A 27,748-nucleotide genomic window follows, 5' to 3' on the forward strand; every position below is an offset into this window, starting at 1 on the left:
TGGCCAGCTCTGGCACTGAATTTTTGAGCCACCAAATAGACTCATGGAGTCATGTGTACCAGGGACTGAGATTCTGGACAGAGAAAGATGGTCAGGTAGGCCTGACATCCAGTCAGGGAGAGAAGCAGCAGGCCAAGGTGAGTTGTCAAACGCCTCCATTTGCTCCAGCTTTTCAGTCTCCATAATACAAAGGATCACACCTATGGGAGACAGGAAACACCATGACATTTGTTCAGTCAGAAGGGATATTTCCTGCACTATCTGCCATGTTGCAACCCTAAAGATATATGTGCTTTTAAATTCCAAGTTCTTTCCATCTTAATAAGGAAGCATAATGCACTTCTATATTTGCTAAAATATTTATTTATTTAGTAAAATTTTTCTAACTCACCCTGTATCAAAAGATCTCAAGGCAGCGTACCAATAAAATCATTATTAGCAGGATGAAGCCATTTGAAACAATAAAAACAATAGACTAAATGTTATTTTATTTTAAATAGATAAAGATATGTTAAACACAGGTTTACAAAAATCAAACAGTTTTAAAACTTTGTGCATAACATTTGAGGTACATCAGTTGGGCTGAAAGCCTTTAACAAATAGCTGTGCCTTTATTTGGCTTCATATTTTAACTTGGCACCAGTATCAGCACATGTTGGGCCTCCAAGGGGAAAGCATTCCGAATCTGATGTGCCACAGGTGAGAGGCCCAACATAGTGTACAGGTCACCCCAACTTCTGTGGTAATGGTAACCACAGTTTCACTTATGTGCATTGAGGAAAAGAAGTCTCGACTCCATGATCAATCTCCAGCACGAGTTGAGCATAAAGTTGTGCTGGAGGCCCTCCAGATGCCTAGAGGATCTAGGCATTTTCAAAGTCCTTCAACATGATTCTATGGTATTCTATGGCAGTTCACTATTATACAGTATGTGGTGGTGCAGTGGTTAAATGCTGGTACTGCAGCCACAATGTTCTAAGTTTGATCCTAGAGCAAGGCTCCAAAGCCCACTCAGCCTTCCATCCTTTTGTACATGGGTAAAATCAGTACACAAGTTGTTGGGGTCAATTGGCTTACACATTGTAAACCACTTAGGGAGTGCTAGTTCACTGATAAGTGGTACTGAAAGGTACTTGCTATTGCTACTTTATTTGTAAACAGTAAGCCCAGGAATTGATACTGGGGGGGAGGGGTTGTACTGACCTCAGTGATGGGACACAGAGGAGCTCCCCCTCCCAGCAGACCTCAGACTTCAAGCAGGTACATATATAGAAAGGCACTCCCTCAAGTACTGAGGTTCCAAGCAGTTTAAGACTTTAAGTGTCATTGAAAGCACTTTGAATTCATACTGGAGATATCCTGGTAGCGATTGTAATTCTTTTAGGATTGGCAATATATGATGTCAGCATGTTATTCCATTAAACAATAGAGCCACTGCATTTTGAATTATTTGCCATTTCCAAGTCTTCTTCAAGAGCAGCCCCATATAGAGTGCATTACAGCAGTCATATCAGGAGGCTACCAGTGCATAAATTACTGGGGATAGCAAAGGCTGTACCAGTTGAAACCACCAAGCACTTTGAGCCTAAGAGTCCACTTGGGCCTCCAGTGACAGGGCTGCATCTAAGATTGCTCCCAAGCAACACGGTCCTTCAAGGGGAATCTAACCCTATCAGGAACAAGCTGTTTATGTAGGTACTGGACCTGAGAACCATCAAGCCTTATCTTATCAGAATTCAGATTCAGTACAATGGCCCTCATTCAGCTCATTACAGCATCCAGGCACTACACCAGCCCCTGTGCAGCCTCAGCTGACTCTGATGACAAGAATAAATAGAGCTGAATGTCATCTGCATGGTGATGGTACCCATTTCCATAACACCTAATGACTCACCAAGTGGCTTCATATTGATATTGAAGACAATGCAGGATTAGATGGAATCCTGCAACACTGTACCGTTTAATAGCCATGTGGCTAAACAGGAATTTGCCAATGCTATTTTCTGGAACTGGCCCTGTAGATAAGAGCAGAGCCTACTCCCAACTCCTCAGGGCTGGCCCTGTAAGAAACCATGATCAAGGGTATCAAAAACTCCTGAGAGATCCAGGAAGATCAACAGGTTTGCACTCGATCATTTTTCCATTCACCAGCCATAGCAAGTGGAGATTACCACACTACGATCTTATAGTGCTACTATTCCACTTTTACTGCTCTGGTTGCCTCCTATTGCATTCTGGGATTTGTAGTTCAGTGAGGCTGAGCATTCTAAATAGTCCTTCCTAAACTGCAAATCCCAAAATGCAAAAGGAAGCAGTCAGAGCAGTTAAAGTGGAGTAGCAGCACTATAAGAGTGTAGTGCGGTAATCTCCTAGGTTGTTTCAGTGCTATACCTTGGCCTGAAACCAGAAAGAGGGGAAAAAACTGTTGCCTCCAAGAACTCCTGAAGTTTCCAAACCAGCACACATGCAAGTATCTCACCAAGAAAGAGAACATTTACCATAGGGAGGGTGGTAGTTCTCATATACCTCTGAAACAAAAGAAGTCCCCTTTTTTGGAAGAGGGTGCACCATAGTGTCCTTTGAAGAAGTAGGTACTTTCCCCTGACAAAGCTTTATATACAGTATATATATAAAGCTTCTGTAAAGTTTTAGAACGATTCTTCAGCCTCAAGTCCATTGCCTACAGCATTTTCTGTTCCTGTCTGAGATATGTAAGCCTTAGTAATGGGTCCAAGTGACTGACACCAGCAAGTCAGTCACTAAAAATATACAAGTCAAGTTGAATCTGTGTATCATTTTTGCCAAGTCAAGTCAGTGAAGCAACTTGAGTCTGATTTAAGTCTGAGGCAATTGGCTACATCACTGCTACTTCATGCCTGCTCCACACTATTCAGAAGGTATGAAAACCCAGCACTTTCAAGGTCAGTATTTAGATTTAAACAACACTTATTCCCCAAGCTCACTTACTCAGTTAGAAATCACGCTCTTCTCTTGTCTTTCTCACTCCAACTAAACTCCAGGATTTGGATTTCAAATGGCAAAGGTGTTACAGAAATAATTTAATTAGCAATTTGTTGGAATGGTGCTGTCAGGCTTACTCAGTGGGCAGGTATGACTGGTTTGACTGTCAGTTTATGCCAAAGGAAGTGCCTACCTACTGCTCCCATATTTATATGTTATCTGATAGTTCTCTTAACCAATCTGGAACATCGTGTCAAGCCCTGGATCTCCTGTATCCCTAGCCAAGCCTATTCAGTTCAAGGCTTCATTTGCTGTAGCAGAAACTCACATTTACAGGCCCAGCAGTGAATATAGGAGTGGTTACACTTGGCAGTGAAACAAACAGACATTGTTATATTTGAATGCAAATAAACAAAACAAAACGTTATTGTTTTTATTGGTAGAGGCTTGGCCTTGGAATGGTAAATGATCTAAGACAGTGGTTCCCAAAGTGGGCAGTATGCCCCCTCTAGGATGGTGGTGGTGGAAAGATCCAGGGGGGCGGTGAAGAGAAAGGGGAGCAATGGGGGGTGTCTTTAGTCAAAGGGCCCATTCCCACTTACCAGAAACCAGTTCTGAAAAAATGTAGTTGCCACAATGTTTGCGCCATTTTCAGGAATCAGTTCAGGAATCGGCAAGTGGTGGGGGGCAGGTTGATTGCCCAGCCTGTCTCTGGTCTCTCCTGGCCACCAAATCACTGGCCCAGCCTCCTTACGGGCTTCTCTGGCCACTGACCAGGTTCCCTGCAGCTTTTTAAAAAAATTTGCCTGGCCGGGGAGGCCAGAAAAAGGTTGCAGAGAAGCCGGGGAGGGGGAAGCTGGGAAGGATGTGGCAAGGCTACCGGCTTCTCTGCAACCTTCTTCTGGCCTCCTCAGCCATGGGAAATTTTTAAAAAGGCGCAAGGAAGCCGGTCAGTGGCCAAAGAAGCTGGTAAGGAGGCTGAGCCGGGGATTTGGGGGCCAGGAGAGGCTGGGCCATGCAAGCTGTCCCCCCTCCTCGGGTTGGGCTGCCAGTGGGAACCATGGCAGATTTGAATCCACATGGTTCTCACTTGGGCTGAATCGATTTATTTCTAAATAAATTGATTCAGCCCAAAAAACACCCCATTTTCCCAGCATCTTTTTGACATGGGTTAAAATGGTCAAAAATGGTCAAAAAGCCTGCCCCCCCCCTTTCTGAATTGATTTCTAAAATCGGATTCAGTGGGAACCATGCCTGTTTAACCCAGATCCTGACCCCAATTTAAACGTAGTGGGAACAAGGCCAAAGTACTGGTGTGCAAGAAAGACAAGGATAGCCAGTAGCCTTTAGGACCATGGTGGGAATGGGGGGGGGGGCATGAATTTTCAGTCTCTTAACACCACCACACAACCTTGCTGATCATTTCATATAGTGGTGTCTCCTTAGCTGCATCCTTCACTGGTGGTGGCAGTAGCAGTTGGGAAACTCTTGTGAGCCATCGCTTCTATGGCTCAGAGTGGCACCATTTTTGGACAGACTGATTAACTGAGGCAAGGTTTTAGATCATGTGGCAGTGAAGGGAAATGGTGGCAAAAAGGAGCTTTCAGATTTGGGAACCTGCTTAAGCTTGCAAGCTTTTCTGAGATTTGGCTGACAGGTTGGAGCTGCTCTGCTGATCCTGTTTTCTTTCATCGGACAGGCTGAGACAAGATGTAAAAGAAGAAGCAATGTTTGTGTATGTGTGTGGGAGGGGGCACTTGAAGCTGTGTGGGAAAGTGTCTCTGGTAAAAGAGAGGGAGAAGTATCTGGGGTTGATTCTCAGAAAGAGTCCTTCACCTTGGAGAGGCTCCTGTAGTTAAAACCTATTCCTTCCCTGTCCAGGCTAGTCTCCAGTCCAGGGCATGTGGCCTCTGTAAGCTCCCAACACACACGCAGGCTGTGCCCATCTCCACACCAATGAAGAAGGATTGCCACTGATCTGAGGTGAGCTGGGAGCGTCCATCTTAAACTGAGAATTTGGGTTCCTTAGTCTGACACTGTAGCTACTACATTCAATAAATGAGTATGAATAGGGCTGTCAGATTTTAGGGTCTGGCCCCGAGTCTCCAGTTTTCATGGGTCATCTCCAGGCAGGAGACAAGGGCGCAAATTCTCCAGTTTTGGTGGGCTCACCTCCAGACAAAGGGAAATACTACCTTCAAATCTCCAGCTCATCTACTAGAGCAGTAGCGACAACAATTTAAATGTACTGTTTAAAAAACAGTTGTGAAACAACCCAAGTCCCAGTTTCATAATCATAATCATAATCATTTGCACGACTCGGCAAAAGGGATGGCAGTGGTGGTGAACTCATGAGGAGGGAGCAGCTCCTGTGGTTTACTTGCAAGTAGGGGCAGTGGTGCCCCCCTATTCACAGATAGACCCCTGGTGCTGCCCCCTAATTGCAAGTAACTGCCATAGTTGCTCCCTGCTTTTGAGTGAACTGTCAGTGCAGCCCCCTTTTGAAGTGGCCATGGTCACTGCGGCAAAACCAGGTCGGACATGCTTGCCCCTTCCCCACCACCCATGGGAGGAGGGCCCGATTGGGTGTCACCCCTCTTCTGGGTGTCACCCAGTGTGGGCAGCACAACTGCACCTCCCCATCAGCAATGCTACTGGGTCTATGTATTAACTTACTTGTGAGATACAGATTTCTTCTAAGTACCAAAGTACCAAATCAAATTAATCACAGGACAAAACAAATGAAGCAGCAATTTCCAATTTATTCATTACAATCTTGCAAGAAGGGGTGTCTCAGGCAAGTAGGCACACCGTCTGAGGTTTTACACAGTATTTATAAGACATTTTCTGTTACAATATTTCTATCTCATTTTTTTATTGGCCAGATCTAGACATGTGATCAATTTTAAGACCACCTTTTCAAGTATGTAAAAACTCCACCCATAATATATCTCATCATACGTCTCATGACCATTTACTTGCTAATTAGCTTACTTGCTGTTCACTGCTATGATCTTTGGAATAGCAGTATATAAATAAAACAAATTATTATTATTATTATTATTATTAAATTAGTCATTATAGATTCATAGGTGTGTTCTAATATTCATCACCCCCCATTATGCATGCTCAAAAGGGGATATCTCTTGACTTTTAGTAACCCAACCCAAAAAATAATGTTCTTGACATTTAATGAGGATGGAGCTCTCTTATCAGTTGGCTCCAAAAACTGCTTTGCCTCCTTCTTTGCAAAGTTGTCCTTGACTTCCAGGTGCAGTCTTTCTTATTTATTTATTTATTTATTTAAACAGAACACTTAGCCATTTTGATAATCTTAACAGACAAAAAATACTATTTAAAATAACTAAGTCCAGCATATTTTATAAGTGTATCTTATTTATTATCAAAGATATAACCCCCTTTATTCTTATAAAACAATATATTTAATATTTAATAAATAACAGTGTTATAAAAAGCTTATCTAAAAACTCTTTCTTTTACTAACTTATATATTTTTATAAAATTCCCTTTCAGTTAAAGGGCCTCAGCTGAGCTTTACTCAATCCTATTAGAATAGATATATTGATTATAATAGTATACATGTATATATGTGGTTCCATACTATTTATATATGTAATCTAATTATAGCATACGATTATTTCTTTCTACGCTAGTCATGTGTTTCTAACTCTTATTAAATCTTATGTGTTTGATTCAAATCCATTTCTCTCATTACTGAAGTTACGTTACCTTCCAGCCATGGTGGTAGGGCTCACCCTCCACTCTGCTCTGCTTGCACCTTCTGGTTAGAAGCAAATAGTCTAGATTGAATGTCCTTTATTTCATCTCTCTCAGTAAGTGAGAAAGCCCCATTTCATCTTAAGATTTCTGTCTTAATATCCAAATAGGAATATACTGTTTGTGTGTGTGTGTGCGTGCGTGCATGTGTGTGCGCATGCTTGAATGACAAGCTGTGAACAACTGTGGCTGATACTTAATGTGCAACTGTCAATGAGATCACTAGACACTGTCATCTCAGAAATCTCTGGGTCTGGAATGATTCTAAACTGACAGCCCTAAGTATGTATAACATTCATGACTTAATGTAAAGAAGGATGAGTCTACCCACTGCTGCCAAAACAAGGATTTAAAGATGGCACTGCATGTACCAATAACCTCAAGGATGGAGCTATGCAATTTGCTGTACATTGGGCTACCTCTTTACCAAGTTTAGGAACTTCAGTTAGACCAGTGGTTATCAGTCTTCCTAATGCAGTTCCTCATGTTGTGGTGACCCCCAACTATAAAATTGCAGTGTCTCAGTTCCTAAGACCATTGGAAATGTGTGTTTTCCAAAGATCTTAGGCGACTGCTGTGAAAGGGTCATTCGACCCCCAAAGGGGTTGTGACCCACAGGTTGAGAACCGCTGCGTTAGATCAAAACCTGGCAGGTACGATGCATCTAAGGAAGTAGATTTAGAGCCAAAACACACTGCAGAAATAATCCAGTTTGACACCACTTTAACTGCCCTAGCTCAATGCTAGGAAATTCTGGGAATTGTAGTTTTGTGAGACATTTAGCCTTCTCTGCCAGAGAGCTCTGATGCCACAACAAACTACAGTTCCCAGAATTCCCTAACACTCAGCCAGATCAGTTAAAGTGGTGTCAAACTGAATTATTTCTGTAATGTCTTTTGGCCCTATGCCTATAAAATCTTACTACCAATTTCTTTCTTTCACTCAGTTAGGACTTAACCACATGAGAAAAGAAAGGTGGAACTGATTAGGAACGTAGTGACATTCTCTGTGCCACTCTATATGCTATCATAGCACTTCCATTCTTTTCTTGAGGGGATACAGCCGTCAGCATGTGTCTTTTGCTTAATGGATTTTTTCAGTAAAATAAAAGGCACACTTTGACAATTATCTCCCTTTGGGAAGAGAACAGAAGTGCTATGACATCATGTGGAGCGACACAGAGAAAGCCACTACTCTCCCCATCCATTTCACCTTTCTTTTCTCTTGGGGGTTAAAGTCCTTAGTCTCAAAGATGCTAAAATATCCTTTTGCATGCTGATATTCCAAACTAGCATAGCAATGTCTTTCAGTTCAGGTATGGTACATTACCTATGATTAGAGAAGATGTTGGCATAGATCTTTTTCCTGCCCTTTCAGAAGCAGCATAGTGTGATGTTGTAAATCTAACTAACAATTATCATGACTGCAGAAACAGATTCAGGAAGTTATTTTGTGCTGATGAGTCCAGATTAAAAGGGTGTGATTTGGGGCTTGTGCAGGAACTAAGAAGAGCAGTGGGGGACAGGGAGTCTTGGAAATGTCTCATCCACAGGGTCACCATGACTCAAGATTGACTCAAGGGTAGGTAACAACAGCAACAACAAGCAGCACATGCAAAGACTCAGTGTCTTTTAAACTGAATTCTCTGCCCACCCACATGAGTTCAGAGTGGAATGTACGGAGGCAGAATGTAATCCAGACAACACCCTCCTAATGGCCAGAAAAGAGGATAGTTTATCCAGTACTAACCAAGTGAGTTTTGACAGAGTGTATGCAGCAGTTAGAGGTCTTCTTTAAGGAGCAAAGACAGCAATGGATTAGAGGAACAAAGTAAAGGCTTTATTATAGGATCTCCATTCAAAAGATAGCAAAGTTACTCAGGGTGCTAATCTAATCTAGCTACATTCTAGAAAAGAGCTGAGAGAGGACTTTGGGAAGGAGAACAGGTGAAAACATCCCTAAAAATATCAGTTTGCAACACAGAAGGGTTAGGATATGTAGACAAGGAGGGAGGACACTGTGGGTCCCTCAAACTATCTAGCCCTATTACTACTGCCCACTGCGAGGCATTTTTGACTCTTCAGTCCTGAACACTGTTGTACTTCCAACAAGTTTTACTTGTGCTTCCATCCACAATGTGCTGGATCTTCCGATGTGAGGTTACATGACACCTCTTTCATTCCAGGAAAACACTGCCTAAACAACATGGATGCCATCATTTCCAAAACAGCCAAGGAATATCCCTAGTGACAATGGTGACCATCCCAATGTAGTGGTTCACTGTCTCAGCTGAAGCAAACAAGCCATCGTGATGTCCCAATGGCACCATAGCAGTAGATCAGTGGTTCCCAACCTGTGGGTTGGGACCCCTTTGGGGGTCGAATGACCCTTTCATGGGGGTCGCCTAAGACTACTGGAAAACACCTATTTAATTACAGTTATGAAGTAGCAACTAAAATAATTTCATAGGTTTGGGTCACCACAACATGAGGAACTGTATTAAAGGGTCACGGCATTAGGAATGTTGGGAACCACTGCAGTAGATGCTATTATGAAGTCATGATGCTTACAGGAGAATTCTTATGTTCTATCTGGGGGGAAAAACAGCTTAATACTCCCTATTGTGAAACCAAGACATATGGTCCCTAAACAGGTAATGCTGCGGAGATGATGGCCGGTGAGCTCATACCTTTGGGTAATGGCAGTTGAAAGTAGCAGTTGGGCTGAAGTATGAGGGAAATGTGTGGAGAGGGGAAAGGCCAGAAACAGGCTAGAGGTGGGCCTTTTATTTTATTTTTGTACATTCACTTCTGTTTTGGGGGTGACAATATTCCTCTACAGATTACAACACTTGATGGTTTATTAATACCATTATGAAGCAGAATGACTTTGTTGGAGATATAACCACCTTCTGAACTTCAATAAATTTGTGGATTTTTTAACAGCATAAAGAGTGGAAGTTACTGGTGTAATCTGCACTGTAGATATAACATGGTTTGACACTGCTTTGGCTACCATGACTCAATGTTATGAAATTCTGGAATTTGTAGTTTTGTGAGATATTTAGCCTTCTCTGTCAGAGAGCTCTGGTGCCACAGAAAACTACAATTCTCAGAATTCCATAGCATTGAGCCATGGCAAACTGCAGTATTTCTGCAGTGCACATTAGATCACAGTTAAACATAGTGCCCTTGGTATCTGCTAGGTTGGTTCCAGGACCCACCATTAATACCAAAATCCATAGCTGCTCAAGTCCCATTAAATACAATGGCATAGTAAAATGGTGTCTTTAATATAACATAGCAAAATCAAAGTTTGCTGTTTGGAATTTATATATATATTTTGAATGTTTTTGACTTGTGGATGGTTGGATCCATGGATAAAAAATCTGTGGATATGGAAGGGTGATTGTAGTTATAATACTCCTTTCCACATAACTATCTAACATGATGGCTTTTAGTTGCTTTTGTAAAAAAAGAAAAAGAAAATCTGAATGCTTAAAGTGACTGGACTTTGGTACATGTTTCTCCTATCAATTTCTTCATTGCATCAACAGTCACAACACAGCATGACACAGCAGCATGAGACTGCATCTGAGTCAGTACCAGGGAAGGCAGTTGTGTTAGCATGTTCCAGAACAAACAATGTTTTTGGCACCTGCCATAAGTCAGAAAGAACGTGAAGGCATACATCATCATCAACAACAAAGGCTCTTCTAAATGAGCTAGACTCAGTGCTTTTCCTATGAGGTTATCTACCAGGGTTTGACAGTGGAACAAACTCTCTCAGAATGTAGTGGAGTCTCCTTCCTTAGAGGTCTTTAAACAGAGGCTGGATGGCAATTTGTTGGAGATGCTTTGATTTGGAATTCCTGCATGGCAGAATGGGGTTGGACTGGTTGGCCCTTGCGGTCTCTTCCAACTCTATGAGGGTTGGGAATTATGCATCCTTCCAGATATTAAACTTGCATCAGCTCTAGCTGGCATAGCCAATGGTTTTCCATTCAGTTTTTGTTAACTGCCCTCAAGTTGATCCCGACTCATGGTGACTCTGTGGATGAGCAATCTCCAAGACCCCCTGTCCTCCACCCATTCCCATTCCTGTTGTTGCTGTTGTCTCATTAGCCCCGTTGGGAAATTGCATACCGTAGGGCCTTTCTGATAATTTTATAACTGCCAAACCCCAACATTATGATCATCCTCAAAGACAATTATCCTACACAGTCATTTCCTCACTCGCGTATTAAGAATGACATTTGAAGAGAGTAGGGATGCACTTGCAATTTCTGTCTCTTCCACTAAATCCCTGCCACCCTTGGTCCTGTCTTGTACTCAGAAAGGCTCTAATGCAATTTAGAATGTTTCTGTTCAGGGTTATTAATTGCCAGGGCTTGGAAAGGTTTTGATTCTGTATGTTTCTACTCCATTTTCTCCCTTAATGGATCTTCTGCAGCAAGGAAGAAAATGGAAGAAGCAGTGGGGAAAATCTCCTTTCCCCCACCCATCGCTTTGCCTGCTGTGTCTTTATATTTCACATTTTTTGTTTAGCCTCAAAATGTATTTTCAAAGGCTTTCTTTTTTTTTTAAAAAAAGCCATAGTCTAGCTTTTATTTTACATTTTTAACTTTAATTTTTACATTTGTTTTGTTGTATGCCTTCAAGTTGTTTCCGACTTATGGTGACCCTGAGGCTACCCTATCATGGGGTTTTCATAGCAAGACTTCTTCAGAGAGGGTTTGTCATTGCCATTTTCTGAGGCTGAGATAGTGTGAGTTCCCTAAGATCACCCAGTGGGTTTACAACTTATTTGGGCCCCATTCACACTAGAGAAATAAACTAGTGTGGAACCGGTTTATTTCTGTGAAGTTCACACTTGCCATACTGCACTTGATGTAGTTTGTGGGGAGGTGAGGGATGGTTGACTGAAAAGCCCAATTAAACCGGTGCATTTGGCACTGGACCCTTTAGTGGTTCTTTTTTAAAGAGCTGCAATGATCCACATCTTTGATAGTGTGACTGCGCTACTGGATTCCGATCAGACTGCATCACTCCCGGAAATGAAGGCGCCTCCATTTTAAACTGATACAGTGACAAATGTGAAGGACAACAGGGTTAAAATGGCATGGAGAGATTCAATCACAGTAAATGTAGTGGTTAGGCCAGAGCCGGAATAGGTTGCCAAATGGCAGCAGCACCCTACCCCTACCAGCGAATGCAGAGGACTGGCTTGCCCTCCATTTCTACCCATTGCCCTGCCTTGTGCACCTTGCTCCAGAAAGGAAGGGCAGGGCCAGGCAGTGGAAAGGAATGAAGATCAAGGCAGGCAGTGGGGTGCCAGGCATCTGGGACGGGTGCCGTGTCATAAGTTGCTCTTTCCCGATGCAATTCAGTGAACCAGTCTTCTGTGTTTCAAACAGTAAACCTTTATTCCAGCAATGGTACTTGTTAGCAGGAAGATGTCTGTAGACAAAACTGCTATCATTTCCATACACCAGCCCAAGATTCTCTTTATTCCATTCTACACAATTTGTCCATAAATCAATACAACTGTGTATCATTCTTCTTAACCAAATTGCCCAACGCTCCTTTACTACTTTCTACAGTACTCTGCCATGGGAAACAGCACCCTCCCCCCCCCCCCCCCCCCCCGCCCCCACACACATCTCTGCATTCTTCAACTAGGCAATTATCTTTAACACAAGGTACCAGCCAATGTCTGGGTTATTCTCTCATTACCGAGACACATATGGACCCTACAACATTATATTAATATCCATTAACAGCATAAAAGACACATCTCTTCTGGCATGGCTAGCCAGTCAATTTTAAAAACATCACTTTTTAATTTGTATATTTTAAAGATTGTATTTATATGAATGTATTTTAATGGTTTTATAGTATTGTATTTCAACTCTTAGTTTTATGTGATTTCTTTTTGAATTGTGTTTTGTATTTTAACATGTTATATCCCGCCTCAAGTCTTGAGGAGAGACAGGAAATATATAAAATATATTATTTTAGTTTTACAGTCTGATGATCATGTCCATGGGGGATCTGTTTCGGACCCCCACCTGTGGGTACGAAAAATGCAGGATCCCAAGTCCCATTGTCCCCAATGGCAGCACGACATGCGCATGGCTGCTAGCAGAGCTGTGTGCACACGCCACTATTGGGGACATCAGGGCTTGCCATCCACTGATGCTCAAATACACAGATAGCAAGCCCGTGGATGGCAAAGTCCCAGTGTATTTTATTATTATTATTATTAAACATTAACCAGAACTATGAAGCATAAACATTGAACATTAAAAAAAAATGAACCAATACAGGGCAGAGTCGATGAGATTCTGCCATGCTGCTGCCAACCAGCTGATCCTTCTGGGTCTGACAGGGCTGCTGCTCAGGTGGGAAAGGGGTGGTAATGACAGCAAGAGAAGTTGTCCATAGTCAAGCCAGACCCTGAAGGGCCTGCCAGGCAGCAGCAGCAGCACCCACAGTGGGTGAATGGCAAGAGGCCTTTCAGAGGACTGTCCCCAGTCCCAGCTTCTGCCCACCTAGCAATTCAAAAGCATGCAAATGCAAGGAGATAGATAGGTACTACTTCTCAGTGGGAAGGTAACAGGATCCAGTGCAGCCACGCTGGCCAGATGATCACCAGGGTCAAGGGACGACCTTTCCCTTTAGATAGAAATAAGAAAAGATATTATTTTTTTGCTTAGCACCTTTCTTACATTTTGCAGGACAATTCTTTGCATGATAAGGGTGAAAGTTGCGAGGGAAAACTGTACGGGATGGAGCAAATCTGAACTCATTGTTGGATTTAGAATGCCAAATTCCTATAAAATCAGCACACACACACATATATACATATACACACAAATACACAAACATATATACACATGCACATACACACACACACACACACACACACACATATATATATATATACACAGAGACATACATATACACATACATACACACACACACACACCCCTATAAACGCTAGTTATTCATTTATCAAAGCCTGGGACCCCCAACTGTGCTGTTGTGCAGGTGGAGGACATGGAGCTGTCATTCCACAGCATGGAGCCATGGCAGCTAAAGCGGTGTCGAAGTGCATGGATTCTGCAGCGCAGATGATGAGGCTAGAGCTAGAGCTGCTGCTGCTGCTGCTGCTGCTGCCTGGAGGAAGAAGAGCAGGAGGAGGAGGAAGAGGCGAAGACAAGAGAGCCTTGCGCTCTGCGCCTGCGCGCCCAGCCCAAGGCGGAGCAGCAGCAGCAACAACAGCAGGCGCCTCTCCTTGTTTCCTTCCTTCTATCCTGCCTCCCTTCCTTCCAGTGGCTACATAGTTTCAGCTGAGGGACAGGTGGGTCGCCTTCCCTTTTCTCTCCACTCCTGGGGATCTGTGGTTCCCCCTTCTCCCCGCCCCCTCGGTGCATGCAGGGGGTTTGTGGGTGCATGGGTTTGCAGGGGAGAGGGAGCTGAGTTGGGAGGGACTACCTTGCAGGGAGCAAAGAGCAAAGGAAGCTGAAACACTGCTAGAAAGGGGACGTCCCTGCTGCTGCTGCTGCTCAAAATGGAGGACGTTTGGGACGTCGCTCCTGGACAGAAGGCTGGCATGGAGGACCTGTCCGGGAAAAGGAGGACACGCCAGGCTACTGCCTTGCTCTGTTTCAAGTTCAAGTTTGCAGTTGGAGTCTGATGATGAAAGCCTTGCAAGGGAAGAAGAGCTAGCAATAATAATAATCCCTTGTAAATGCAGAAGGGCCAGTTCCAGGATTGAATCCCTGCTGCCACAGTCCAGGAGGAAGGCTATAGCTCCCACCGTCTGCGATCCTGGGATCTGTAGTTTGTTGGGTCCCAGCCTGCTCCAGGGTGACCAGACGTCCTCCTTTTGCAGGACATGCCCAGGGCATTTCAGCCTTCTGCCCAGGAGGAATCCCCCAAATGCCCTCCTCCACTTTGAGCATGACTAAGACTGCATCCACACTGCAGAAACAATCCAGTTTGACTTTAACTGATATGGCTTCATGCTATGAAATTCTGGGATTGGTAGTTTGGGGTGACATTGAGCCTTCTCTGTCAGAGAGCCCTGGTGCTGCAACAAACTACAAATCCCAGGATTCCATACCATAGAGCCATGGCAGTTAAAGTGGGGTCAAACTGGATGATTTCTGTAGTACAGATGCAGCCTGAGAAGCATGAACATATACTTATATGAGTTAAATGCATCTGAGGAAGTAGGCAGAAGTCTATGAAAGTTCATGCCAATTTCTTTCAGTTACTCTCAAAGGTGACACAAGATCTCTACACATGTATAGGAGTGTTTTTAGCTTTTCATTTGTGGTGCCCTACATTTTTCTTGAATGTCCTACATTTTGCAGGGCCTTGTCCTCCTTTACAGCTAAGGCATCTGGTCACCCAGAGAGTAATTTGATAATTATAATAATTATAATAATCTCTTATTATTATTTCCTATTATAATACAGTTATAATTAATAATAATAATTAAGATTGTTATTAATAATTAATAAACTATAATTATTCCTTACCCACCTGTCCCCATGGATGGAGGTGACGAACAACAACAAATCAACCATTGACAACATCAATTAAACATGTTAATTAAAACATGCAACAGTTTAAAAGGACAAATAAAACATACACATTGTAAAACAGTCTCTGTTTAAAATTCAACATCTTAATTCACAATTTAAAGTTGTCTGGATACGCCTGCCGTAAGAGACTGGTCTTCAATGATGTTTTAAATTCACGCAGCGTATTCAGCTGTTGAATCTTTTTCCAGCAGCTTGTTCCAAAACTATGAATCCCAGATTTCCACAGCACTGAACAATGCAGTTATTATTACAGCCAGCCCTCTCCATCATGAATTATTTATCTATGGATTCAAGCATCCATGGTTTGAAAATACAGTATTTTTAAATATATATATATAAAACTTTGATTTTGCCATTTTGTATAAGGGACACCATCTTACTATGCCATTATATTTCATAGAATCATAGAGTTGGAAGAGACCGCAAGGGCCATCCAGTCCAACCCCCTGCCATGCAGGAAATCCAGATCAAAGCATCATCGACAGATGGCCATCCAGCCTCTGTTTGAAGACCTCCAAGGAGGGAGACTCCACTACACTCCGAAGAAGTGTGTTCCACTGTCGAACAGCCCTTACTGTCAGGAAATTCCTCCTAATGTTGAGGTGGAATCTCTTTTCCTGCAGCTTGCATCCATTGCTCCGGGTCCTAGTCTCTGGAGCAGCAGAAAACAAGTTTGCTCCCTCCTCAATATGACATCCCTTCAAGTATTTAAATAGGGCTATCATATCACCTCTTAACCTTCTTTTCTCCAGGCTAAACATCCCCAGCTCCCTGAGTCGTTCCTCATAGGGCATGGTTTCCAGACCTTTCACCATTTTAGTCACCCTCCTTTGCACACGCTCCAGTTTCTCAATGTCCTTTTTGAATTGTGGCGCCCAGAACTGGACACAATATTCCAGGTGGGGCCTGACCAGAGCAGAATATAGTGGCACTATTACTTCCCTGGATCTAGATACAATACTTCTATTGATGCAGCCTAAAATCTTGAGCATCCATGGATTTTGGTATTCATGGGGGGTCCTGGAACTAAACTCCAGCAGACGCTAAGGGCCCACTGTATAACAGTGGTTTAATCCGCACTGCAGAAATATTGCAGTTTGACACTGCTTTAACTGTGGCATCCATGAATTTTGGTATCCATGGGTGGGACGTTTGTGTCCTGGAACCAAACCCCAGCAGATTTCCAAGGACCACTGTATTATTATTATATTGCATTTATTTATATCCCACTTTCCCCCCAAAATTGGGACACAAGGCAGCTTACAAATTAAAACAAGTTACAATGGCATCAGATTCTATTAATTCTGCAGTGTAAACGCAAGACCCGTGGGACGGACCTTATTACACTAGGAATCCCGCTGAGAAACGGGATTTAAAATAGATTTAAAGGAGAAAAAAATCAGTGTTGTTTCCATGTGAGTAGACATGCCTAGGGTTGCCTTCTGCCTAACACCAGACTTCATGGCTACTCTGGAGTATGTATAACAGGCAATATTCCCACTGAGTTCCATAGAAAATGCAGCAGCTTTAATTTGAAAAAAGCACTCAGGACCTTTCACAACAAACAAGTGCAGGGCAAGCAGATGTCATAACTGCAAAGAAGGACTAGGCACCTCAAAATGGAGGACATTTAAGAAAAAATAGGACATTACCAAATAAAAGCTAAAAACACTCACATAAAGATCAATTCATGCTTCTTACTCCTGCTCAAAATTAAGGACGTTTTGAAATTCCTCCTGGACAGAAGGCTGAAAAGAAGGACATGTCCTGGAAAAGAAGGGTGTCTGCTCACTCTGGCCATGATTCCATTTTAACTGCCCTGGCAACATCCTGTGGAATCCTGGGATTTACAGTTTAGGGAGGGGCATTGAGAATTCTTGGCCTGAGTGTGCCTCTGGCATTTCCAACCAAACTACAAATCCCATAAAATGCAGCCACAGCAGTTAAAGTGTACTCATAGCATGTGTAAGAATGAGACCTTGATCTGGGGAATGTATCATTAGCTCAAATAGGGGAGCGGTTTATAGTCCTGTGTTTACGCAGGAATGCCAAGGTAATAATAGGTCAACAGAGACAAGTTTTATGAAAACTGACTACTGTTGATTATTCATACACAAGACAATCATACACTCACACAATCACCCAAGAACTCAAGAATATAGTAAGGTAGCATTGGACATAGTACAAGAGGTGTTACTAATGGTGATATTCACCTGTATGACACAATGCCCCAGGGTCCAGATTGATGAAGACTTTGCTGTCTGGAGGAAAAGGGGGAAATGGCTAGAGGATTGGAACTATATCAGAATTCAGACAGATGTGGCGTCTGCCTGGATTCTAACACAGAACACTGAACAAAGGATTTGGGGGACTTTAAATAAGGCAAAATCTAACCTCAGGTGGAGAGTTGTTTTTCCTACTTCAAACCAAAACCAAATCTACATATTAAAGATTGTTTGATCTATAGACAGTCTCTAAGGTGACAGTGGTTTTCCGATGGCTCTGGCCTGGCAAAACATCTGGGCCATAAATCTGCTCAAAGGTGTGAATAATTTTCCCTGATGGCAACTCCTGTCTCGGCCTCTTTGATCTATGTTTGAATAGTGTACATGATGCGTTCGCTTTGCATCCATGGAAGACTTCAACGTCATTTCTCCCATCAGACACTCTGTTATAGGGTCATGAGAGGAAAGCCATACACAATAAAGATTTTAAGGCTCCAATGCTCATAACACACGATAACTGTGAAACGTGGAAAGGCCCTCCATTTCAGGGTTTCCTGTGACGGGAGCGATAATAGCAATCCAATGCTACTGTATTGCATCATTCATGCTAAACCAGAATTCTGGCTTAGGCTACAAACTGCAGAAATAGTCCAATGTTTCACCACTGTAATTGCCATGGCTCAATGCTATGGTATTATGGGAAGTGTAGTTTGTTGCTCTTTATTTTGGCCTGTCTGTTCGGGTCCTTAGGCAACTTTACTGTTCCATGTACTAGCCAGCTTTTTCCCTTTTGCAGTGCAGATGCAGCCTTAGAGTGAATATTGAATGTGTCTTGTTGTTTTAAAAGAATGTTATGTTTATTTTTTAAAAAATGAAGCACTACCATATTCCAGAGCTTGGGAAATGATGCTTTTCTTGCCTGATGGATTATTCCATTCCCACTGCTTTTAGCTCCTGCCTTCAGGATGGCTGCCCCTAATGCAGATGAACTGAAGAGTCTCCGGGAAAATTTCCAGAAAAAGAATCAAACCTGTTTCATCTTGGGTGCCTCTGGGGAAACTGGGAAAGAGCTTCTAGCTGAGATTTTGCGACAGCAGCTCTTCTCCAGGGTGACGCTCATTGGACGCCGGAAGCTAGAGTTGGAAGGGCAGCAGTATGCCAATGTGGTATGAATGTATTCTTAAATGTTTATTCCTGATTATCTTTACAGCCAGTGTTTTTTCTAAGGAGCCCAAGGAAGAATTCATGCTCCCCCTCCCAATTTTGGTTTCATCTATAGCAGTGGTTCCCAACTTTGTGTCTCTAAGTGGTTTGGACTTCAACTCTCAGAAGCCCTAGCCAGCCTAGTCAATACTCAGAAATTCTGGGAGATGAAGTCCAGAACATCTGGAGGACCAAAGTTTGGAAACCACTGATCTACAGCATAGACATAATGCCGTTTGATGCCACTTTAACAGCCATGGCTCCATTCTACGCAATCATGGAGTTTGTAGTTTTGTGCTCTTTGGCAGAGAAGGTTAAGGACCCTGTGAAACTGCAAATCTCAGGATTCCATGGGATGGAGCTACAGCACTTAAAACTGTGGTGTAAAATTGCATTATTTCTACAGTGTAGATATACCCCAGGTCTCAAAACTCTGTGAGCTGGGGTTGAGGGAATATAAGAGTTTTTGGTCCAAGTGACCTTCCTGGCTAAGTGGAAATTATAACCTGAGTTTCCAATCTTTGGAAACATACAGACAGGCCAAAATAAAGCTGCTTCTGGGTCACTTTGGAGGTATGCTGTTTAAATGACATTTGCATCTTAAGAGGCCAGAAGCTGCACCAAAATAATGCTCCAGTCTTTAGGACTGGAGCGTGGCTGTGGCATGGCTTCCAGCCTCTTAGGATGCATGCAGCATTTAAACAGCATACCTCCAAAGTGGCTCGAATCAGCTTTATTTTTACCTGTCTGTTTGGGCCCTTAGTTAGGTATTTTTACTGTTCCACATACTAGTTCTGGTTAGGTAGCCAGCCTTTCCATTTTGTTTCTATTTCTATACTTTTATATGAGCGCCAGCATGGTTTAAGCTTGGACTACTAGTCTCAGTACCAGGGTTCAAATCCCTACTCGTCATGAGAGTCTCCATAACCACAATCTCAAGGAGATTTCAAAAATGCAGGCAGCTGGAATAGGCTATCTTAAGAAACCAGTTCTGGCAATTTTCATCTCTACTGGGACTGTGTCTTCTGTTAAGCTAAGGGATTTTAATGGCTCATTGAAGATCAAGTTACCCCAAATACTTAGCATTACAGCTAGGAGAGCTCCCAAGAACATGCTGAGGAAATCCATTCGCTCACTCCATGAGGATTGCAACAAAAACTATAAGGAACAGGAAAGTTTGAAAGGGTGGCTAATTATGGCCCTCTTCAGATGGGCCTTTGCAGTGCCCCCGTCATGTTCTAGGGGTTGGCCTAGGGCGCACTGCCCATACTGGCCTCACCCCTAGCACATGACAAGGGCGTCAAAATGGCGGAGCCCTGTACACACGGGCGCTGCCATTTTGACATGACGAACGCTTAGTGTCTGCATGTCCCAATGTCATTGCGATGCTGCAAATGCGCCATTGGTGTACTGCAGCGTCACAAACACGCCGCAAGAAGAACCTGCTTTTTAAGGGTTCTTTTTGCTGCGCGAGGGAGCCATGCAGTTTGTCCACTGCGGCTCCCTCGCACAGAAAAACAAGGCGCAGATAGACCACCCTTTTTGGGCAGTCTGTATCCCGCCCAAGTTATCATCCTGCCAACTAAAATGTTCTGGCTGTTTGTTTATTTGTTTGTTTTGTATGTTTGTTTTTAAGGGGGAAGGGAGGTGGGGAAAGGGTGTTGTTGTTGTTGTTGTTGTTGTTGTTGTTGTTGTTGTTATATGGTCATACATATGTCTGTGTCCATGACAACATATGTGCACATTTATGTGTAAAATTTGAAATAAAAATTATTTTAATCAAAACAGTCCTGGAGTTCTGAGCTTGGATCCAGTGGCTGCCTGGCATGGATGTATTGCCACCTTGCTTCTTAGCAAATGTCTGTCCCTATTCAATAATCTGAGTCTGCCTTCCAAACATGTAGAAGACTCCCAGGTTGATAAGAATAACCTCTGTGTGTGTGTGTGTGTGTGTGTGTTTCTCTCTTTTTCTCTCTTTCCTTTTCTCTCTCTCAGGGCCTTGGGAATGGTGAAGGTTAGAAATTGGAATACATGTGTACATTTGTTTAAACTCCGTTCTCCCACTTGGATGTTCAGTTCCTGTTTTCCTATTCTGTCTTGTATTGTTGCCCACCTCCTAGTCCCAAGAAGTTGTAGACTTTGAGAAACTGGACGAATCTGCTGGAGCCTTCCAAGGTCACGACGTGGGATTTTGCTGCCTGGGGACAACCAGAGCCAAAGCTGGCGCGGTAAGGAACTTTGGAAAAAAGGAGAATATCTGTTGATGAAGCAGGAACTGGGAAGTAAGGAGCAGCGGGAAAGAGAGCCATCCTAAAGCTCTAGCCACATATGGCAAATAAAATTTGTTTTCTTTGCTCAAGACCAAGGGGCACGGGATTGGGCTGGCCTGGTTGCTGATAGATGCCAACTGTTCAAAAGTTGTCATTGTCTGCATTATTACATGGGTGCAGTGTGTGCCTTCCAAGGTGCTTGGGACCAAAGGCATGGGTTTACCTCATTTTGGGCTATAATCTGCCCTGTGAAGTAGATTAGACAGAGAGAGAATAATTTACTTGAATAACAGGATTTGAATCCAAGTCTCCCTGTCCAAATCCTATAAGTAACTAATGGGTGTCTACTAGTTTATTCAGCATATGGCCTACTTGGAGCCAACATGGCATAGTGTTTGAGCGCTGGATAATGATTCTGGAGACCAGGGTTTGAATCCCCACTCCGCCATGGAAACTCACTGGGTGACCTTGGGGAAGTCACACATTCTCAGCCTCAGAAAATCCTATGATAGGGTCTCCATAAGTCGGAAACAACTTGACGGCACACAACAACATAGTCTTCCTAGTGAATGAACATTTTGTTTTTTTAATGTATCTTATTCGGACTCATCCCACGCAATGGAACAGAGATGATGCTCTAAGTAATGACATTTTCTCCCCTGCTCCCAGGCTGGATTTGTGCGGGTCGACCGTGACTACATTGAGCATTCAGCAAAGCTAGCCAAAGCCGGTGGTTGCCATCACTTTGTTCTGCAGTCAACCAAGGGTGCTAATATTTCCAGCAGCTTTCTCTACCTAAAGGTTAAGGTGTGTTTGATGGATGGGATCCTCCCCAATGGCATACAAAATAGTCAGCAGCAAGAGGAATTTCTGGTTTCTGAGTTGCTCTCCATTTTATTCTCCCATAGAAAAGCTGTAGGCATATTTTTATTTTCTCCTGCCATTAGTAGGAAATAGGATTATTAGCATACAATTATTAATGTTATTATCCCACCTTTTCTCCAAGGACCTTAAGGCTCTGTATCCTATTCCCTTCCATCTAATTTTCCCTACAATGCTGAGAGACAGGTTAATCAGATATTTGGTGACTGGTCTGAGGTCACCCAGGAAACCTCATGAAAAAGATAGTGTTTGAACTTGGCTCTCACCCAGTGCTTAGAACTGCTGCATTCAACAGATGACTTTGTATAGCATTCAAGACTTAATACCAAAAGGTTTCAGGCCAGATATCACTGCCAAAAATAAGATGGGGTGCTCGTAATTTGGTGGCAGTTGTCCCAGAGGAGTGCAACCCTATTTTTTGGGTGGAATGTTGTCTTGCTATCATAATTTCTACCAGTAACATCCTTGGTTTGTTATATCTTACTGTGCTCCTGGGGCAATAGGCTGAAACCTCCTTTCTCTGCTGCACTTCCTCTTTGGATCATATTATTTGCTATCTCCTGTTGTCTGATATAGCATGTATTTACATGGGAGAGAGCACACGTAACTGAATGGTTTCTGAGTTTGAACAGAAAGAGCTGACTCACTGTGCTAGCTTGGTGACATTGGGAACATTGCATGGTAACCCAGGAAATCACAATAGGCTGGCTTAAAAACCCTTACAATGTTAGATTAGACTCATGAACTTATATTGCTTCATTTATTATGCCAGGTCAGCCATCTTCTGTTTTTGGTTAGTCATTTTTAAATGATGAATCAAAACATGTTGACAAAAGGGTGTCCCCTCAGTCAGCTGATGCTGGCCAATGAAAGCTCTCTTTTCCTTTTTCAAAATAGCTGTTGAGTTTCAGGTGGTTTTCCCCTTTCTCTGTGTTCTGTGAGAAAATGAGAGATCATGACTTTATGGTCAAATCTCTTTCCTCTCATTCCCTACAGGGTGAAGCTGAGGCTCGAGTCGAAGCAGTTGGGTTTGATCGTTGTTCCATATTTAGACCAGCGTAAGTACCAGGAAGTCTAACATAGATAGATATGTAGGAGTAGCCGTGTTGGCCATATAGTAAATCCAATAACATCCAAACAATGATACCTTTACAATGATACCTTTATTGGACCAACCAAAGTGCACAATTACATGTTGCAAGCTTTCGAAGTCACACTGGCTTATTCATCAGGAAAACAGGAGAAAGAAATTGAAGATGTTAGTCATAGGCTATTTAATGTCCGTTTGCAATTCAAAGAAGATGTTTCCTTGGAATCCAGCATATCTCCTTCCTTTGTGAAGCCACAGGCTCCTATGTAGGTAGAGAACTCTGAATTTCTCAAGAAGTCTTCATGTTTTGCATGTGGAAAACTTTAGGTGCTGTAGCGGTAAAGCATGCCAATCAGTGCCAATTTTAGAAAAAATGTTTTTCCTTTGTTGGAGGCAACTTGCATGACGCATAGCCCTTTAGATGAAACTGGGGTCATCTTTATGTCATGTAAATGGTATATGTCTACAAGAAGTGCACTGGGACTTTGCCATCTGACATCTTATAGACATATCCCATTTACATGACATAAAGATGATCCGAGTTTCATCTAAAGTGCTATGTGTCATGTAAGTTCTGTTACAGAAGGAGAGCTCTCAGCACACTACAACCATTCTATTATATAGGGCATGTTTAGTAAAGCTGGTGAAATGTTTTCATAGCTATCAAGATTTCAAGTTATTTCAAGAGCAGATAAGACATCTGTAAGTAAGTATCAGACATGCACAAACCAGTTTAAGAAGCTGATAACTCCAGAGTAAAGAGGTTTTACCTTCTTGTCTTTTGCTGCATCCCCCAAAGCTTCAGGGGTCATTAATATATTTAGTGGCCTATCCAGTTCAAAATTAAGGGTGGCATAGTACACAAGTCACCTGCCAACCATCACAAAATAGTTTAGGCTAAGGGGGATAATGACTCGCCTAAAGGTAACTCTCTCTGTTCGAGTTCAGCATTCCTGTCCACACTAGGTCACACTGCACTGCTTTTACTACAGCAGAAACCACTTACCACATTACTTGAGCAACATGGGTGCCACTACTGCCAGAATAGCTGGGGGATAACCCCATTGTCACAGGTACCCATCCCTTTGTAAAATGGAGTGTCATTTCCCCTAAAGTGAATGTGCTATTGGTGTGACTGCCCAAGGCCTATAATTGTATGGCCTTGTCTAAATGTTCCCAAGTATAAATCTAGCGTTGCATCTGTACTGTAGAAAAATGCAGTTTGATACAACTTCACTGTTATGGTACACTGGAATTGTAGTTTTGTGAGATATTTAGCCTTCCCTGTCAGAGAGTTCTGGTGCCTCAACAAACTACAGACCCAAGGATTCCACAGCATTGAGCCATGGCTGTTAAAGCAGTATCAGACTGCATTGTTTCTGCAGTGCAGATATAGCTTAAGACAGTTGACCCTTCCATAGTCTGCTGTCTGTAAAAATGCATGTTTTTTTAAAAATACAAAACACTGTCAGGCCTTCATCTCATTCTCCAGCATTCCCAAATTATCATTATCATTCTAATAGCACTACTTCATGTTAGCTTGTTCCTAATTCATCAGGGCATCAAGTCTGGCCTGTCCTTCTCTAGCTCCGATTTTGTGCAGCAGTTCAGTGTGGTGTAGTGGTTTGAGCGTTGAACTATGACTCTGGGAAGCAGGATTTTAATCCTGCAGGATAACCTTGGGCAAGTCACAGTCTCTCAGCCTCAGAGGATGACAATGGCAACACCCCTCTGAAGAAACCTCTCAAGAAAACCGTGTGATAGGGTCGCCTTAGGATCACCATAAATAGGAAATGACTTGAAGATGCACATCAGCAAACGAAGGCGAACTAAGAGGCAAACAAAGAGGAAGCGAGTTCTTCATTCTGTCTTTTTCTGCAGGGTGCTTCTTTGCGATCGTCAAGAATCTCGGCCTGGTGAGTGGGTAACCAGAAAGGTTCTTGGAGTGGTAGCACACATCTCCCCCACAGCTATGTCGGTTCCCACGGTGACAGTGGCCCGAGCCATGGTGAACAATGTGGTAATGCCAAGAAAGGATGGGCAGATGGTGGAGATCTTGGAAAACGCAGCCATACATGCACTTGGACAGCCAAAATAATTGGGAGGCTTGCTTTCCAGGTGACACATTGGTGAAGGGTGCCTTATCAGTTCCCAAGTCCTAACCTTCGCTATTTTTCTTTCCCTAGAAGTTGTGCCTCATGCAGTGAGGTCTTAAATTGAGGCCTCTTTTTCAGCATGATAACTAAGCAAAACCCCAGATTTCTCCTGGCTGCTGTCTTGCATTCTCAAATCCAGATGGCTATGCAATGGTCCTTTTTAACATTTTCAGGCATAGCAATGACTGGGAAGAGGAGCATGTACTGCTTGGGCAACATTTCTTCTCTGTGTCGTCCTGTCTATAGTTTGTATGAGCTTTGAGTACCTCAATGCTTGTTGCTTGATGGATCAAGTCTAATCTCTATACTTGGTTTATTCTTTTGGTCAGGAATGTTACTCAAATGAGACAAGCCTTCATGTAACTAGCTTATTATGTCTAAATAATGGAGAAGTGTTCACAGTAGCTGTGTTTGAATGTATGAGCCTACTGTCATTTCGCATCCTTTGAATTAAACACTGTGCCCTAGTAAGTGTTTTCTGTTGATAAAGGAAGCATTTGTAAACTGAAATGTTCTACTTTATCTACCCTTCAGAAGTGTAGCTGTATGATCTGGTTCTTAGAACCTCAACAGTGGATGCATATACGCTAGAAATAATGCAGTTTGACTCCACTTTAACTGCCATGGCACCATCCTCCAGAATCCTGGGAGGTGTAGTTTTATGAGGCACCAACACTCTTTGGGCAGAGAAAGCTAAATACTTTGTAAAACAAACCACAGGACCTTGTAAAATAGTAAATTCTATAGGATGGAGCTACAGCAGTTAAAGTGGTGTCAACTGCTTTATTTCTATAGTGTAGATGCACCCAGTGTTTCCTTATACCAAAGTAAACTATAATGCTTTTACAGTCACCCAGCTGCTATAAATGTCTCAAGGGAAAACAGTAAGGAATAATGGGATATTACAGAGTTTTTGTAAAAATAAAAAGGGAAATTTCTCTAATATTTTTGTGGCATATTTTTTTCATGGATGTAAAAAATTTGAATTTATGTATTTATGTACATAATTTTTGAATTTATATAATAATAATTATTATTATTATTATTATTATTATTATTATTATTATTATTTGTATACCGCCCTCTGGCAAACCAATATTTGCAGATAACATGGAACACATATTCTAGTTCTCAGCTTTGCCACTGCCTTACTCAGAGGGAAAGAGAGATTATCTTAGTTCTTATATACAGTCTCTGGAGAGGCATCAGTTCAAATATAGGACTGAAAATCCTGTCACTGTTCACCCAAATTCCTCCGCTCTAAATGTGCAGTATTGCTGTCAACTGGCAAAGAGCTCTAAAAAAATAACACCTGAGGTAAACAAGTACTGTTCAAGCATTCTTATCTTAACACAATGAAGGGGAAGGTAAGGATCTTCTACCTTGTTCTGGCCCTTAACTCATACCCACTGTCCTGCACACATAGAAGGGCAAATACACGATAGGAAGTTGGTTGTGGTATCTACAGGGGGATGCAGCAGTGGAACAGGTAGAGCTGGTTAGTACAACCTCTTCTCCCTGCATGTGATTCACAGTATATGAGGAGGAGGGTTCCAGTATGGCATCCTTATCTTTTGCAGCAATCACATGGGTGGCTTTTGCTAGGTGTACACAGTCACTGGGAAATCTGAACTAGTTGCAGGTTCCCAACAGGGCAAGACACAAACTTGCATCCTCGTAGGGAAAGTTTTCTGTTTAAAGTGGCATGTGGAAACAGGGTTTCAAGAGTGTTGATATCGGAGAATACATCTAGTTTGCTAGCATCACTCATGTTTGCTGCTGAGGCTAAAAATTTGCAAAATAATTTTTTAAAAAGTGAAAAGTCCAATTTCTATAGCTTTCCCATTTCATCATGATTGTAAGTAGTAATAGAAACTGGGATATTATTGAATAACTTGCACTTAAAAATTAGTAAATGATATCTTCCCTCCATGGGAGGGCAGAGATGAATAATTTGAATGTTAAACATGTTTTCAGATAGCCTGGATGCAGTTCATGATTTAATATGTTTCTTATCAGTTAATGTTCATAACATGCTTCTGACTGACTGAATGTCATGCTATAGAACATGCAAATCTATGTTGTCGTGAACCACACTTTGTTTCTCCATATCTAATCTGTTTCTTTCCTGTCCCTTTTGTCAGCTAGGGGAACAAGCCATGGTTCTCGCCATGTCTTTTTAAAAAAGAATCCACAAGCCAACAACAGTTCATTGCTTGTGGTTTCCTGGCTAAAAAGTAAGGTTTTATTCACAGGAACGGTTTCATAATCAACAGGCTAGAAGTGAACCACATACACCTTGGCTTGCCATTACATGCAAACCTGGCCTTTGAGGACCAAAGTAAATGAATGTCAAAGGATTTTGAGGTTGCTAATAGAGTTATAGCTTGTGTAAAACACTATAAACCTTTGCATTGCACTTTGTTAAATCAGGAACATCTCCTTTGTAAAATAATCAGAAAAGAACTCTGTACTTTTGATGCTATTTCTGAAGCTTTAAATGTATGTCGTTCTGGTTTATGCACTTAATAAAATTTTGAAATTCA

General features: G+C 42.4%; 1 protein-coding gene across 2 annotated transcripts; it reads left to right on the forward strand.

The window, feature by feature from the left end:
• Positions 1-27,748, forward strand: LOC121923547 (oxidoreductase HTATIP2-like). Of its 2 annotated transcripts, none has more exons than XM_042454078.1 (6): positions 1-137; positions 18,553-18,767; positions 20,925-21,032; positions 21,744-21,881; positions 22,953-23,014; positions 24,928-27,748. In XM_042454078.1, exons 1-6 carry the CDS (start codon positions 44-46, stop codon positions 25,142-25,144), a joined length of 834 nt encoding a protein of 277 aa, XP_042310012.1. In that variant the 5' UTR covers positions 1-43; the 3' UTR covers positions 25,145-27,748. The 2 variants fall into 2 exon arrangements, with proteins under 2 accessions (XP_042310012.1, XP_042310013.1); XM_042454079.1 differs by lacking the exon at positions 1-137 and adding an exon at positions 13,993-14,124.

This window comes from Sceloporus undulatus, chromosome 2 (assembly GCF_019175285.1).
Source record: "Sceloporus undulatus isolate JIND9_A2432 ecotype Alabama chromosome 2, SceUnd_v1.1, whole genome shotgun sequence".
NCBI lineage: Eukaryota > Metazoa > Chordata > Lepidosauria > Squamata > Phrynosomatidae > Sceloporus > Sceloporus undulatus.

Coding starts and splice junctions, on each gene's coding strand:
- LOC121923547 (XM_042454078.1), top strand. CDS start 44: ATGGAGTCATGTGTACCAGGGACTGAGATTCTGGACAGAGAAAGATGG. Junction 18,768..20,924: donor GGCAGCAGTATGCCAATGTG/GTATGAATGTAT, acceptor CCCACCTCCTAG/TCCCAAGAAGTTGTAGACTT. Junction 23,015..24,927: donor TGTTCCATATTTAGACCAGC/GTAAGTACCAGG, acceptor CTTTTTCTGCAG/GGTGCTTCTTTGCGATCGTC.